Here is a 17,110-nt window from a genome sequence, read left to right on the forward strand (position 1 = left end):
TACATACATACATACAAATAAATTTAAAAAAAGAAGAAAGAAAAGAGAAAGAATTCTATTTTCATTACTAATAACAAACAGGCTTCTTTCTGACAGCGTCAAGATTCCACCAGGGGAAAATAGCTTAAGAACCAAGGAGGTTGCCATAGTAACCGGCCAAGACAACACAGCACATCTCAGCGGAGAGATGCCTCACTGTTCTGCCTGTGGTGACTTGTAAGTGACACTCGAGAAACGGCAGGAGACTGGTCGGGAGTCTCTGATGTTACCAGTGTCTCTGGAATCTGACCATGAACTCACTGTTGGTATACAGTATTTACTGTTTCTGAGTGGATATTAAGGCATTCTTGTCACAAAGTCCTCTAGTTCTAAAACGCTAGGAGCTTGGGGCCAGTGTCAGCACAGAAAGGCATACTACTGCGTGGCTTGCCCGTCATTCTTGCCACCACCCTAAGATGACCTTGCTCATAGACGAAGCTGTTCCCCTCAGGTTATAACACATAATGCCCTTCAGAGTCTACTCGAATCTGGAATCTCCCAGTATGGACTGTCTCATCACGCGCACTTTCCAAACCTTCACATATTCACATCTAGTCCCTTCCTCAGCACGTTTCTTTCACCCAGACAGCAGCACAGTGGAAAGTGGCTGCTTGGGAATGACAGGGATGTCTAGAATATAAACCTGGCTCCTTGCCACATGCTCACAGAGGGACGGACAGTCATGCACCAATGGGGTATGCGGCTCAACGCCTGCAAGCCCTGGAGTGGTCATCTAGAACGTACTGAACTGACTGCCGGATCTTCAGCACTGTGTAATCTGTAACTCACCATTTAGTTTTGTCCTTTAGCTTTGGAGGCTGGAAATTACTTTTTGACATTAAGAAGAGAGCCCTGAAACAGAAATTTCAGTTAAAGGCAATACTAAGATACTTCATCGTTGCAACCGACAGCCAGGATGAATATTCAGTTGTAAATTTGTGTAAGACTCCCTCATGGAAAGGCACTGAAGACATTGCTTTGGACATGGAATTTAAAAAAAAAGATTTATTTATTTTTATTTATATGAGTACACTGTAGCTGTCTTCAGACACATCAGAAGGGGGCATAGGATCCCATTATAGACAGTTGTGAGCCACCATGTGGTTGCTTGGAATTGAACTCAGGACCTCTGGGAGAGTAGTCAGTGCCCTTAACCACTGAGCCATCTCTCCAGCTAGGATATGGAATTTTTTAATATTTGTGTTTTGTTTTCTGATGACACGGGGTCAAGTCCTGGACTTTGTACTAGCCAGACAAGCACCTCTACTGCTGGGATGTGCCTCAGTCCTTAGCTTTTTTTGTGTTTTGGGAAGGTTCTGGAATACTTCTGCTAGCTTTAAAAAAGATCTTTAAATGTCAAACAGGCCCTTATTTATAAAACAAAGACATAAAATGTCAGTTTCATTACCACATGTACCTACATAACTCATACTATATTGCAGGCATATTTACATAATTGTGCCTTAGCTTATTACACAGCACTGACATGTTCCTTTAAAATTAAGTTATAGGTTTAAGCAAAGCCTGGCATCTATGATTCTGACAAATCATATCCATTTCCTGATGTCTCCGGTTTACAAGCTAACCTATAAGAGTACTCTATGAATTCACCTTTAAGAGAGAAAGGTCAACTTGCCCCTGAATATATGTGCAGTGTATGTGTGTGAATGTTCACCCCCGCACATGTGTGCAGTGTTTACCTTTCACATGTGTACAATGTATGAGAGTCTGCTTGCCCTGTGCATGTGTGCAGAGGGCTGTCTTCCTTTACTGTTCTCCATCTTCTTTTGGGGGACAGGGTCTCACATGGAACCCGGAGCTTTGTTTTGTCTAGAAAGGCTGCCCAGTAAAACTCCGGGGGATCTGCCTATCCCTGACACCCCAGCACGTGAGTTCAGGTACGTGGTGTCACGCCCAGCTTTTATAAGGGTGCTAAGCCTAGGTCTATAATTGTGTGCACAGTGAGGCATCACCGCAGACCCCCGAGCAGGTTTATGACATTATTTCTGAGCCCCTTACAGTACTTTTGCTAGTGTGATACAGGTGAAAATGAGCTAATAACCCCGAGTAATCAGTACTTCATCTTCCCAAAGTGATGTGAGTAATGACAACACCTCATTGGATGCAGGTCAAACATAGGCGGCTGCAGTTCTCCCAGCTCGATTGCTGTTATTCCGACGGCCCAGATATCACAGAGTTGGTTGTAGCCACCATTCTTTTCCACTGCTGCAACTTCTGGAGCCATCCTAGAAAATATGCTACTCTTAGTTATGCTCATAGACAGAAAGAAGGAAAGAAACCTTATCACCCTGCCCCACACCCGCTCAGTGGTCACGAGCGCTGGGTGCACAGGGGCTCATCAACACTTCTCCTACAGGGGATCTTCTGACCTCTGTGGGCATACATACATGCAGGCAAGATACCTACACACACACACACGGGGGGGGGGGGAGGGGGGGAAGAACAACAAAAAACCTTAAGAAATAAAAAAATAAGTAAAATTCCCTATTTAAAAGCCCTCACTTCCTCTTCCGAATCGTGTGCTCCAAGAGCACTACGGTTTGACTCCAGTCTGCGGTGGTGAAATTGTAAAGGACTACTAAACACCCGTGCAGGCAAAGTTCCCAGAGGAGGTGAACCTTAGGAGGGAGTCAGCAGGAAGCTGAGCTACCGTAAGGAGGCTCCAGATGGGGACGGGGGACTTAGGCCCTGGGAAGGAGCCATACACGGCCTGTTATTGTTTGGGATGAGTACAGAAACAGAAGAACTTTCTCTTGGCAAAACACATTGCTATGTTTTAGTAATTCATTTTATTTTACAAAAATGTAAAAATGGTCTAAAATTAAAAACAAAAACAAAACTTCCCAACTGAGGGCTTAGAGGGCCTGGAAAGTACATCCCAGACAGACTGCCAAGGTAGAGTCTAGATATGAACAGTCGACTTTTATACAAGTAAATTCAGAACTTCTCGTGAAAATGGCGTGGACCCACTGAAAGACTTAATTATGGAGGCAACTTAATCTAAAACTCACAGCAAGGTGAAGCTCAGAGAGAGGAGGTGAAACCAGGCAGGCAGAGATGTAACTGCAGCCCCTGGGAGGCTGAAGCACGAGTTATCTTGAGTTCCAGGGCAACCAGAGCCACATAGAAGATCATGTCTCAATAATTACCACCCTCTATCCCTGCGTGCGCGCACACACACACACACACACACACACACACACACACACACACACACACAAACCCAACCAAACAAAAACCCCTCAAAACACACTGAGCATAAAAGGTGTAGGCGACACTGGCCTCGGGGAATATATAGTTATACTGGATACCCCAGTTACTATTGCTTTTACATGCACAAAACATTATAACCTACATTTGTTGAAATACTTAAGGTATCTCAACTTAAAGGTGGAACACAGTCCATGTGTTTTAAAGTAAGCACATAATATTTATACTAAACTTCTTTCTTGCTGTGCTGGGGATTGAACCCAGGGATCTGAGCATGATAGCCAGGTGCCAGCTGTTGAGCTACACTTGCAACCCTTCAAAATGTGACTGTTAGAAATACTAACACGGAAATGTCTGTACCTATGCAATGCTATATGACAGTCATGGGCATCCGAAAAAGAGAAGACAACAATTTCCCTTGAGCCAGATGACCAATGGCCAGTAGAGACTCAGAGGGGACTGAGTGGGGCCCAGTGGTCAGCAAATACCCTCGATTCCTCTACCCACTGGACGTTGTGTAGCTAACTGGAGTGGCACCTGACTGACTGTGCTTGCTAACTCTGGAGGGTCCTGAGCTTAGCTTGGTCAACCCCATGGAGGTGGTGTGTGCACCTCTGAGCAGCAGCAGAACTTAAGGTGAGCACAGGAAAGATCCAGGAAAGATTTATCTATATTTCCATTGAACTTTTATTTAAATGATACCTCTTAGGTATTCTTCTGTTATTAAAGGTGGTTAGCTGGAGAAAATTATGAATTTAGGAAAAATATGAAAGAAAACAAGCAGTGACCTCAATCAAATACAGCTACTGTCTCGCATATTCCTATCTATGCTTTACTTACAGGCAGATTATCTCTAAGGCTGCTCTCTAGGGGCATGTGCTAATTTAAAAATCTTGTCCATCTCAGCCTGACTGCTAACAACTCATCTTAGACAACATCCTTTTTACACCTCATTACACGCCTCTGAACTGACAGGTAAATTTTCCTTAGCTTACTTGAGCCACTCTTTTCTCTTGAGTCTCAATATTGAAGTATCCCTGGAAAGCACTTTGCATATAAAAATGCACAAGCCTGCGATAAATCACCACTAGTAAATATGCTGAGACTAAAGGACACGGAGACCGTCAGAGGCTCTTGAAAGCCTTACTGAAAAGGCCCTCTACTGACTTTCCCTGTAATATATGTAGTGATGGGGGTTACTCAGTGAGTCCACGTATTCCAATTTGACTGAAAAGAAAGTAATTTATCTGTGCTTATGTTTATGGGAGAACATTTCTAATATTTTATGATTTCTTGCATGTGTTACTATAATAACTGCTGCTCGAGACACCCTTTTTAGCAGCATATTTGAGATTTAAACACTTTAGTCAAATTCAGCCCGTCCTTCCTGTATTTCACTTGGCTTTTGATTTTTGTCCCAGCTGGCAGGCATAAAGCTTTACACTGTCACGTGATGGGAACAATCTTTCCCTTTAAACTTTGATGCCAGCAAAGGCTTTGAGCCTCCTCTTGTGGTCTTTGCTGTCCTCTGTCGTCTTCTTTTTCCTGAGTCTCGTATACCCCAGGCTGGTCTTGAACTTGCTTGGAGTGGAGGATGAACTTAAAATTCTCCTACACATCCAAGTGCAGGAAAAATGTGCGTGTCTCCACCCCGAGTTTCTGTGGTGAGAGAGACCATGCATTCTGGCGAAGGACTCTACAAACTGAGCTACATCTACAACCCAGCTCATTGGTTTTTTAAGCTTTATTTTATTTTATTTTATTTTTGAGACAGGGTCTTACTATGTAATGCTGGCTGGCTTGGGACTTATCTGTAGCCCGGCTGGTCTCACACTCGCAGAGGCTGCCCTGCATCCCAGAGTGTGGCGCTCTGCTCAGCCCTGGTTTACGTCTATATTTAACTCTGTCCTCTGGAAGAGCATCTAGTGCTATTAATCATGGAACTAGCTCTCCCAGACCCTTATTTGTTTTGGCATTATTTATGAAGTATAGAACTACTTTAAATTATTTTCAAAATAATAAATTATCCAAACACCATAATCAAACAAACCCAACATTTAACACAAACTTTGAATGTTGCCTGCTATAGTATTCATTACACTATTTTAAATATTAAGCGATTCTGTTGCCTTTTCTTTTTTGAGTCAGGGTCTCATAGACCAGATTACCCTCAATAAGGATGGCAGTGTTTTAGAAAAATTACTCTGGTAGTCACCAGTAGGCTACACCACACACTGCAGGACACTAGTGTAAGATGTGTAGGTTTTAAACAACCGGGAGTATAGTCCTTGATTAAAACAGGAAATTAGAAGAGGTAACAGAAGTCTTTCTTTTTAAACTCCATATTCTACCCGGGCCCTCATCATGCTAGATGCTGACAAAGCAAGGCTCCCTAGTGCAGTCAAACCGAGGAAAGTATGAAGCAGCTCACGAGCCTCTTGGCCTTTGATGGTCATTTGCATTATCAAGAATTAGGGATCAGATTTGCAGGTGACCATGTGGACAGAGATATGTACTGTGGGACACACTGTGACAACTACAGCTTCCACGATGACATGTTTTCTGTGCTTTGTTTGGTCGTTTGCTTGCATGGGCTCAAGGCAGATCTGACGGGACGGGGAGATAATTAGTGCTGCGTGCAGTCTGTGAAACTCAGAGAGAATCAATAAAAAGTTCAGAGACAAGAACTAGGGTTCAGTGCAAAGCGTGAAGAAACGAAGCTAGAAGGACGATGGCAGTAAGGCCTCACCAGTAAGGGGTGCCGATGAAGGACTTCCTCTTTGCAATGGTAGCTGTAATTTTTGCAGCCACACCAAAATCAGCTGGCGAGGGAAAAGAACAGAACAGAGTAAAAAGTTGGTAGAGTTCTTTTTGACACAACTAGCACTTTTAAGCTTCACCCTGGACACAGCATCCCTGATATTTTACAAGAGCTGTGCATAACGTTAGTACTAAGATCTGTCCTTACTTGGTTCATAACATATTCATTAAAAGAAAATTTCTTAAAATTCTCCTAGAAGGAAAAATGTCTTGCATTAGGCTAATTAAATTATTTTAATTACAAGCACAATGAAGTTAATTTGGGGAAAAATGGGAAAGCTAAGAACATGCAGAAAACCCGCCCCTGAGCTCCTCTAACTCTGAACAGCACAAGGTTCAGACTCTGTCACTACTTTTTAGAACATTTTCCTATGCACATGAAATTCTGTATTTGTGTTTAAACACAGTAACTGTGGAGGCTTGAATACGCTTGGCCCAGGAAGTGACACTATTAGTAGGTGTGGCCTTGTTGGAGGAGGTATGTCACTGTGGGGGTGGGCTTTGAGACCCTCACACTAGCCCTGCAGGAGCCCGTCTTCTCCTGTCTGCCTTTGGATCAAGATGTAGAACTTTTGGCTCCTCCAGGCCCTTGTTTGCCATGTTCCTGCCTTGATGATAATGGACTGGACCTCTGAACCTGTAAGCCAGCCCCAATTAAATGTTGTCCTTTGTAAGAGTTGCCTTGTCATGGTTCTCTGCACAGCAATGAAATCCTAACTAAGACAGTAATAAAAATTAAACACACTATTTAGTTCATTGCTGCCATTTAAAATACCTGACTTATATATTTTCATTAAATATTCATGATTTGCTGAAAAGTATTCAATGGGTTTTTATGTTTCTACATAAATAATAGGGCTATGAATATGACTTTCTTCACCTATAAGATTTTCTCAAGTTCAGTAGATTTTTCTCTTTTAGGAATAAAATAGGTATCTCAGGTAATTATTATTATGATTATATATAAAAATAAACCTATTCAAACTTAAATATCATTTAATTTTCTTGGTTAAAAAATTAAGAACTCGCCGGGCGTGGTGGCGCACGCCTTTAATCCCAGCACTCGGGAGGCAGAGGCAGGCGGATTTCTGAGTTCGAGGCCAGCCTGGTCTACAAAGTGAGGTCCAGGACAGCCAGGGCTATACAGAGAAACCCTGTCTCGAAAAACCAAAAAAAAAAAAAAAAATTAAGAACTCAAAAAAGCATACCTAATTTTACATCACCATGGTCTGTTAATAAGATATTTGCACCCTAAAATGAAAGCACAGATGCTGTTAATTAACAACATACAATTTCTTTCAAAATACAGCAATTTAAATATATTAAGTGAACTTACTTTGATATCTCTATGCATTTTGCCTTTAGTATGCAAGTAGGCAAGACCCTAAAGTTAAAAAAAGAATATGGATTAGAAAGGCACTATCAAATGTTTACCTGAGTTACTGTATAAGAAGACTTCCTGTCTGCCGTGGTCTTCTGTCTCCCTTCTTGAAAACCACTGTTTTATATAGTTTGCTGAGTTTCTTGTACTGTTTTGGGTGGTATGGCGATTGCTATTCTCTGTTACTCCATTTTGACCAAATGCAGAAGTCTATCAGCTTGACGGGACTTTAACGTTGGAACAGATTTGGGAGGTCACTGTTTAAACAGTGCTGCTTCATATGCAGGGAACTAGAATCTATAGCCAGCTGAAGTCAGAGTTACCGGGCCTGACTATAAATCCAAGTTGCTGATCTTTCTCTTTGGTTTAGCATCCTATCTGTTACTTAAAGAAACAATCAACTTCAGAAACTAAAATATATTAAAAAAAAAACAACTCATTTGTCAATAATTCTTTGCTATGCACAATATATTTATTTCTATTAGGTTCATGTTGTGGAAAAATACATTTCTAGTTATTTCTCCCACTTGTAAACATGGATTTAAACAAACAAAAGACTGAAAATGTTTGAGAAGCAGCAGCTACCACTACTATGCAGACAGACGCCTTTGTTGTTATTCCTGAACAGCAGTAAAGCAACACTGTAAGCAACATTTATGGCGTGTAAGGAATTTATTTATTGTACGTAATCTACAGGTGGTCTCAACAATCAAAGGAACATGTGGCTATGTGTAAATACTATGCCATTTTATGTAAAAGGCGAGTAGGTATAGATACAGGACCTCTTGGAGGTCCTGGAAGCAATCCCTCGTGGACACGGAGGATGTTCACATGGACAGAGGGAATTTACCTGCACTTGTCTCACAGTAGGCTGGGGACAGCATGTCTTGGAGCACATGCACTGTATAAACTGACTAGAATTTTTCTTGGATCTGATCAATCTAGGTTCATTTTAAAACAACAACTACATAGACATACAGAACATCGATCTCACTTCTAAACAAACTACACAGTCTAGGAAGCACGTGAAAGAAAAAACTTTAAGTACCAGTTGCCATCCCTCCCTATGCCTTTAAGCAGGTGAACAATACTGTTAACACTAATTTTTGCAGTGAGTTATCTTTCAGAGAACCGGGAAAAAAATCATGTAGAGATGCTGACTCTCCAGTGAAGAAACACTTAGTACATTAAAGTTCCCCCCGGGCTCAGGAATAAAGAAGCGCGCGCATGCTTTCCTACGCTGATGGAACTTAGAACAGGGCGCTCTGCTATCGATGACCTGTATTAATGCCACGCAGAACAAGATCTGGCAAGCGCCCTCCCAATTCTGCAGGAACACTCTGTTCACACCATAAAGCTTGAGGGAAAAGGTTAGACACCTCATTACAACGGACAAGTCTACAGACTCACATTAAACAATGCTGAAGTATGGCTTTCCTCAGCGTTGGTGGCAACTCAAGCCACCCAAGCACCCTGCAGCATGACTGTCTGCACTTCAGCATCAAAGCAGACATGTGACCACTGCTCTCAGCCTGAATAAATCCTTGCAAGTCATTCAGGAGGAAAGCACGAGCTTTGCACAAAGCGCTGAGGCTGAACTGGGAGAGCGCTGCCTTTACTCTTCAGCTTTCGGACAGACCACCATTTTACAGTTACTAACTGTGAGCCTGCCTTCCTAGCTACGGAAGCCAATACGGTACCTGTAAGGTCTCTCTGCAGACGTAGGCTATTTGCATTTCAGATAATGGCCCAGTCACTAGAAAGAAACAACAACAACATATTGTCATTTGAAGCCAACATTAAAAACAGTCTAGCCATAAAGTTATAAAGCAGCGTATAACTTCTGCATGTATCACTGGATGCCTTCTTTTCTGACTAAGAGCAGACTGCATTTGCATAATTTAAATGAAACAAACACTGAGAATTTTAAAGTCAATTCTGAAAATAAGAGCTTTATTCCCAGGCAGCTCTGGACAGTGAACATGGAAAGTGCCCATTATGTGTAAAACTTAGTGCACGTGGCACACACAGGTCCCCAGAGAGCCAGGACTGTCAGCTCAGTCCTCAAACAGTCTCAGGAACTAAGCCAGGAGCATGGCTGACTCTGTTCGCGAGTTACTAGCAGAGGCATAGAGCACTGGAGGAGACCTGCTCCTGACCTCTGAGAATATGCATGCGCAGGGCATGTGCACACACGCAAAACAGTCATAACACAAAACAATATAAAGACCTTAAAGGTTAGTTAGAAGTAGCCGCTTGGAAACTAGTCTAGTGACACCTTTAACATGTTCTCTATGCGTTACGAGGGCTGAAACCCCATGAGTTTATGCTTGTGGAGTCGAGATGAACTTTCTAGAGCAAGTCCCTCAGAACAGGCAGGCCTGGTTCAGAACCTTACCAAAGATCAAAAGGAACCAGATGATCTCTGGAAAGCAGATCTTCCTCTACCATGAAATAGAAAATCCTTATGCAAGAATCCCATCGGGAGCTTCGAAACAGCACCTTTTGTACACGGGAGGAAACTGGTGCGCTGCCTGCTGATGCTGAGACCCGGACTAGAGCTGACACAACATCTCCGCATAGAGAAAGCCCTTGATGCTTCCTTTCATTTCTGACTGACCACACCTACTTCCTGACACTTTCTGATCCTTAGTAAACTGATAAAAGAGCATCGTACAAAGTGAAGCTGCTTTATTTTACACGCCCGCGCACACACACATCTTTCTGAAGTATTACGTAGCCCAGCTGGCCTGGAACTTGCCACTCTCTAGGTAGAGCAGGCTGTGGATCAAACTCACAGAGATCCGCCTAGGTACAGACTTTTAAAAAATTAAATGACTGTGTTTCTAGTATAGTACTTAAAGTACTAATACTCTTATACTCAACTAAAAACAAATAACAGTCAGGCTTTATTTTCATTTTATTTTTGGTTTTTCAGGACAGGGTTTCTTTGTATATAGTCTTGAGTGTCTTAGAACTAGCTCTGTAAACCAGGCTGGTCTCAAACTCACAGAGAAACCCCTGCCTCTGCCTTCTGAGTGCTGGGATTAACAGAGTGGGCTACCACCGCCCTGCTAACAATTAGGCTTTAATATTGCAAACAGAAATTTCATAAAAATGTCTCAGTAACAATAAAAGCATAAAAGGGGAAGTGGTAAAATTCGCCAGCTGTATTCATATTTTCAACAGTTCTCATTTGTAAAAGTACAGATAGATAAAAATTATATCTAAATAAAAATTTTTATAAAAATCATAATTCTTTATAAAATCTTAGAAAATAATTTAAACTCAGTGATATAAATGTTATTATTTAACTAATATTTCTTTAAAATATTAGTGGAGAAAAGAAAATATTCATTTCATTCTGGTAGTTTCTCTCTCTATGTATATATACATATTCATACATGTATATACTATATATATACACACACACACACACACACACACACACACATATATATAGTAGTTTTCTTTCTTTTTTAAAATTAGGGTTGGACTGAAGAGATGGTTCAGCAGTTAAGAGCACTGACTGTTCTTCCAGAGGTCCTGAATTCAAATCCCAGAAACCACATGGTGGCTCACAACCATCTGTAATGGGATTTGATGCCCTCTTCTGATGTGTCTGAAGACAACTACAGTGTACTCACATACATAAAATTAATTAATTAATTTTTAAAAAGGTAGGGTTACTGTTTACTGAGAAGTTTTTATCTTTTGAGACGGTCCTATACAGACCAGGTTGGCCCTGAATCATCCCCTACATAATCAAGGATGATATTGAATTTCTGATCCTTCTGCTTTTGCCTCCTAAATGCTGGGATTACAGGTATGTACCACCACATGGGCTCTCATTCAAGCGCCTAAGAGACAGTCTACACCACAGTATTTCCTGTACTTATAACATTTATGTGGCAAACTTAAAAATAATAGAGCCTTTTTTGTTATTTGTTATGGTTGTTTGTTGTGACAAAATTAGGCAACTTTAAAGTTTATAATTGAATGATACAATAATATGTATTTATCATAATTCAGAACTTTACTTCTGAGCTCCACTTTTCCTCCGTAGAGGCAGTGACTTATGATTTTGGCATATAATCCTCTCATTTTGCTATGCATTTGCATTCATGCACATTTATAATAATAAAACTCAAGAGCCTAAGCATGGTCAACTGTGATCCATATTTAAGGAGAATGTCATATACAGTTGAGTACAGTTCGGCTTCCCTCGTCACTGGGCACCTGACAGTCTAAAACCTGGGATCGTTAGAAGTTACGACAGTGGAACAGCACTTTTGTTTTTACAGCTTTACGGCTATTTCAGAAACCACATTAACAGACATTGATGACTTTCAATGTAAAGATTTTAGCATAGAAATGTTTTCAAGTACTCTGCATAATTCTGGATGAATTATACATATCTGCAACAGGTCTTTTTAAATAAAGAAAAGAAAAATATTTCATAAATATTGTTTATTTATGTTTTTGCAAATGCCAGCCACATGAAGACTGAGACTGTGGCGGCCCTACAGACACGATTTCTAAACCAGGTTATGAGGAAAAGCCAAGCTCAACTGAGGAAACTGTCTAAACTACAAGAATACTAAATATTCTAAATATTCTTTCTTTTCAAACTCATATACATATATATTTTTTTTTTCCAAGACAAGGTTTCTCTGGCTGTCCTGGAACTCACTCTGTAGACCAGGCTGGCCTCGAACTCGAAATCCGCCTGCCTCTGCCTCCCAAGTGCTGGGATTAAAGGCGTGCGCAACCACCGCCCGGCCTCAAACTCCTATTTTAATAAAATTTGTTGGAGTACTGAACTCCCTCCTGGGAGTTCTGTCTGGCTGACTCCTTTTTGTGACAGCTGTATCATGAAGCTTTGTTCCCTCAGCACATGCCCTTCTGCTTTCTTAGGAACTACATCTAAGTAGCACTGATGTAATTTTTAGGCAGAGTTTCAGTTTTCAGTACTGACTGGCCTTAAGCTCTGGATGTTCCTGACTGTGTCTCAGAAGCATCTGGGGTAGCAAGGACACACATCATGCCCAGGTAAAAGTAAAATTTATGTTGTACAGGTATTTATGTAACTCTTAAAAAACGCTGAGTAAGCAAGAGCGACAGTAAGAATTCCTAGTTTTGAAACCCGTCTCTGGGGACAAGAAAGAATAATGTTAGAGACTAAGTCTACACAACTCACTTCCCTTGTTAACTCAAAATGTCAAACAACAATCATAAAAGGCCAAAGTAGGCTCTATGATGTAGAGTCGCAGTAACAGTACCGTGATAGATATCTTGAAGTGATCCGCCACCGCAGTACTCCATGCAAATCCACAGCTTCTCCCTACTAATATGAGAGAGAAAGAGAATTAAATGAGTGTGTACTTCCAGCTACTGAAATGCATACTCTATAGGCCCACGGCTCTCACTCTCATAGTGCACTGGGCTTCGGGGTGGTCCGCAGAGAGCAACAGGAAACTGGCAGAGCAATCGTTCCTAGGCACATATCAGTTCAGATTTCTCAGTTTGAGATGTGATCTGTTCTCCATTATCATCACTCACAATGCTCCAGTAAGGCTCCCAGACATGGCACGATCACATACACAGAGGCGGTAATATTTATAGAGCAGGGAAGATGGCAAGAAAACCCTACCAGAGTTAGAATTTTGAGCAATGTTTTAAAAATGCACACACACGACGACATTTACACAAGAAGAAGATGGTAGGAAAGAGAATATGAAAAACAGGTCAAACGATGGCGCTTTTATACTTACCTGAGATAGCTCCCAAAGTAGGCTACGATGTTGCAATGCTTACATTCTTTAACCATAAATATCTCTTGCTGAATCAAAGAAAAATCATCACCTGTAAAACAAAATAAGTTGGTCATCATGCTACTCCAAATATGAAGAAATATGAGAAGACTTGTAGTGAGAATTTTGGTTTCTCTGAAAAACACAGAAATATTATGGGACTATGTTTTACTTTAAGCCCAGGCATGTGCTTTGAGGCTGCTTCAGATTGTCCACAGCAGCTGACTATGATTTGCCCCATGCTCTAGCAGGGGCGTGTTTTGCCAGCTGCAGATTGTGTGGCGTTTGGGATCCTGGGGACCTGTCAGAGGGTATATAATATAAATGCTAGGGCTCTGAGGGTAGTGGCCGCGGTAGCTGTTGGTTGGTTTTGGTTTGTTAAGTAGTCATGTGCAAAGAAATGAGAAGAAATTAGATATCATGACAGTAAAGATCAAACTTGCCCCACGGAACTTGACACCCCTCATCAGCAGGAGGTAGTCTACCTCTTTCACCCCCATCCTTTTCTCTCTCCTACCTAGTGTTAGGGGGATGAAAGAGAGGAAAAGGGGTAGAGAAGGGTGGGAGAAAGAAGAACCCCAAAGTGGCCAAAGACCAGCTACAAACACTGTATTTTGCAGCTGTTGGAGTGAATACTACAGCGTCATCTGTTGTGCCTATTTGATCTATGGTATAGTTAACTCTTAAGTTTTTGATAATATTTACATAATATATGTTCATAGCCTCATGCATGCTAGGATAGTAGTCCACCACTGAGCTATAGCCCATCTCTTTGTGAGTAGCCTACATATTAATGAAAGTGGGGTAGTGAAGGCACCCACATCTTTTACTTGACCAGGGAGAGGGGAAGGGTAGTGAGAATTTGTGTGCAAGCCTGTTGAGTTAGCTCAGAGGTCCATCACTTCCCACTTTAGTTTTGAATAGGGTCTCTCAATGATCCTGAAGCTTGCTGACTAAGCAAGATCATCTTGTGAGTCCCAGGGTTACTCTTATCTCTGTCTCCCAGGGCTGGGTTACAGGCACACCACCAGCAGCAGCTTTTTTATGTGGATGCTAGGGGTTTAAACCCAGGCACTTACTCTTGAATGACAATTTACCCACTGAGCCATCTTCCCAGCCCCAGTTTCGCCCACTACCACTCTATGTGAACCTCAATGTTCCTTTACGCACAACACTATTTGTTTTATAAAATTAGGTTCAACACTCAATATACACTATTTACAATCATAACTCCTAGTTGGACTGTTCCATTTGCATGCACACAACACAGTTAAATCTAGATTTCATGTACTAACATGTGCTGTTTATTTTTCTAGGTCTGGCTTATTTTGCTTCAGTGTTTGCATTTTTAAAGAAATTACATTTCAGTGTGTGTGTGTGTGTGTGTGTGTGTGTTCACACTTCTACACATGTGAAGATGAGAAGACAATTCTGTGGGGTCAGTTCTCTCCTTCCACCACGTGGGCTCCCGGGACTGAGCTCTGGCCATCAGGCCGATGTGTGCTCAACCATCGCCTGGCCCTGGTTCAATGTTTACTGTCTAGATCCCGCACCTAGTTGGTCAGCCTTACTCTAGTTTAGTCTTCCCCGATTTCGTTCTCAGCATGCTCACTGCTGGTGCATAGGAAAGGCACTGGGCTGTATGTTGGGTTTTGCAGGATGCAGGCTACTTCCTGGTCCAGTAGAAGTGACTTTTAAGATGTGCTCTCAAGTTGAGTTTCATCGTAACCAGGCCATATTAAGGATGAAACTAATTAGCCAAGAACGACAGAACTCCTTGGCTCTGGTTTTAGCAGCCTTCTCATTGCCACCTGAATACCTTGCAAGTGCTTTGACTTTAAATGTGCGCTATGGTTCCAAGCTCTCCTAAAGCCAGCTTCTCACCTTATTTTATTTATTACTCACTTTAAGGACTCCACTAGCCATCTACTAGTTGCCCCCAGCTCTTCTCTTCAGCACGAGCTACTGTCTCTGCCTAGTCATCTGGCTGCTGAAGGAACCTGTGTGGACCACAGGCCTGGCACGAGACCACTGTGGTCTCTTGAAAAGTTGAACTATGAAAAATGAGTGTTTTCAGTTATTAGCAGTCTCAGTAAAGATGGGATCTAGAATCAAAAGCTGTGCATTACCGGCTTTCTCAGCTCATACACTCTGAGCACCATGCAGCTGAGCAGGTCCCTCTACTCCCTGGATAAGCCTTCCGTGTGCTCTCCCTCACTCTGATAAGGGCAGCTGCTGGCAGCTCCAAAGTGGAACAGAGAAAGCTGGGAGTCGCTGACAACACTGGCCTCTTTAAGTCTTGGGGTTGGAGAATTTAGCCTGAAACCCCAGGAAAAGAGTGTTCATGTCAGCCAAGAGGGGATCAGTGAGGGATGGAAGCTCTACACACTACGTGACAGACACTGGCACCAGACTTAACTTGAATAACTAAATGACTAAAAGCTACAACTGGGCTGAGTCACTTTTAATAACTTAGCACATTTCAATATTTTCATTAGATAATTATTACTGAATTCAAGTCTTTCCACTTATTATTTCATCAAATGTCAACTGGTTTATGCTTTTAAGGTCTATTGTGTATATATCTACATTGTTGATTACAGGTTAAAATCATTACCTGTTGCTTCTGAATTACACAGAAAGCTACTAAACTATGTCCATCCTCTAGAGGAACCAATAGTGGAACTACCACTTTTTAATAATAAAAACGTTTCATGTTTTAGTCTATATTATTATATCAACGTTCATATAAATTTTGTCAATACAGAAAAACAGTAAGAATGAAATAAAAATACAAATTTACCAACTAGATACACATTAATCATTAGCATTTTGATGTTTGCTCCCATTTCTATAAGTATGTGATTATGTGGTTCCTCCTACCGTATCTGTGAATGGGACCCATATTCCATAGCTTAACAGACTACTTTCAGTCAATAATGAAAGTAAGTACTGTTCACATAATTAAAAATCACTTTAAAAATTCCCAAATTGGAAATGAACAAGGTAACAGTATGTTCACAGATGACGTGACCTTAAGATTCTACTAAAAATCTGCCAGAACTAGGGGAGGCACCTGCACCCCAGTAAGCTAGTGTTTCTACTGAGGAGCAAGGGACCACCGGGAAACAATTCCATTTACAGTAGCGCCCAAAAAATAAACACGCGCATGAAAGATGTGCACACTGAGAACAGAAAACATTACAGGACGAAGACTAAAACAGAAGGGATCGGTCCACACTCAACACCACTCACTTAACCCCATAAAAATCCCAACGGAATTTTCTCAGAAAAACCAAACTCCTGAGATTTCAAGGGACCCTCAACAGCCAAAACAACCTTTAAAAAGAATAAAACTGGAAGACTCAGTGTTTCCAATTCCATAATGTACTGAACACTACAAAAATCAAAACAGTTCACTACGGTCATAAAGACAGGCACACAGACAAAAGGAACAGAACCCAGAAATACTCCCTCATGTATGTGGCCAACAATAACTTCCTTAAACATCAGTGCTGGGAAAGCCGCATGCATACATGTAAAAGAATGAGACTTAAAACAGACCCAAGTGCGCAGACATGAATGAAAGACTGAAATGATCACAACTCACAACTCCAAGAAGTCCTAGTAAGAGTTGGGATGATGGAGTTTGGGACTTGCTAGATATGATAACAAAGCACAGAGAATCAAAGTGAAAGAAGACAAGAATACATCAAACATTAAGAATTCATGTTCCTCAAAGGGCCCTGTCAACAGACTAAGCAGCCTGTAGAATGGGTAAATGTATGTGAAAATGATACATCCAGTAAGGGGTTAACAGCCATAT

At 41.4% G+C, this 17,110-nt stretch overlaps 1 protein-coding gene and 1 long non-coding RNA gene across 4 annotated transcripts in view; one reads left to right on the plus strand and one right to left on the minus strand.

Annotated features, from left to right (window-relative positions):
- Map4k5 (mitogen-activated protein kinase kinase kinase kinase 5) overlaps nt 1–17,110 on the minus strand; it is an 89,407-nt gene that overhangs the window by 39,771 nt on the left and 32,526 nt on the right. For both annotated transcript variants that reach the window (NM_201519.2, XM_006516054.4), the window contains exons 3-10: nt 13,246–13,336; nt 12,754–12,818; nt 9,172–9,227; nt 7,427–7,474; nt 7,299–7,341; nt 6,020–6,092; nt 2,154–2,285; nt 829–891 (exon numbers count right to left, since the gene is read on the minus strand). In NM_201519.2, the coding sequence (NP_958927.2) occupies nt 829–891; nt 2,154–2,285; nt 6,020–6,092; nt 7,299–7,341; nt 7,427–7,474; nt 9,172–9,227; nt 12,754–12,818; nt 13,246–13,336 (571 nt within the window). The remainder of the gene's footprint in view (nt 1–828; nt 892–2,153; nt 2,286–6,019; nt 6,093–7,298; nt 7,342–7,426; nt 7,475–9,171; nt 9,228–12,753; nt 12,819–13,245; nt 13,337–17,110) is intronic.
- Nucleotides 159–10,144, plus strand: 4931403G20Rik (RIKEN cDNA 4931403G20 gene). 2 transcript variants are annotated; one of them, NR_038172.1, is made up of 4 exons: nt 159–216; nt 1,838–1,937; nt 4,113–4,245; nt 8,584–10,144. It is a non-coding gene; the product is annotated as an RIKEN cDNA 4931403G20 gene (long non-coding RNA). The 2 variants fall into 2 exon arrangements; NR_038173.1 differs by lacking the exon at nt 4,113–4,245 and having other exon boundaries at nt 8,599–10,144.

This window comes from Mus musculus, chromosome 12, assembly GCF_000001635.26.
Source record: "Mus musculus strain C57BL/6J chromosome 12, GRCm38.p6 C57BL/6J".
NCBI classification, from domain to species: Eukaryota; Metazoa; Chordata; class Mammalia; order Rodentia; family Muridae; genus Mus; species Mus musculus.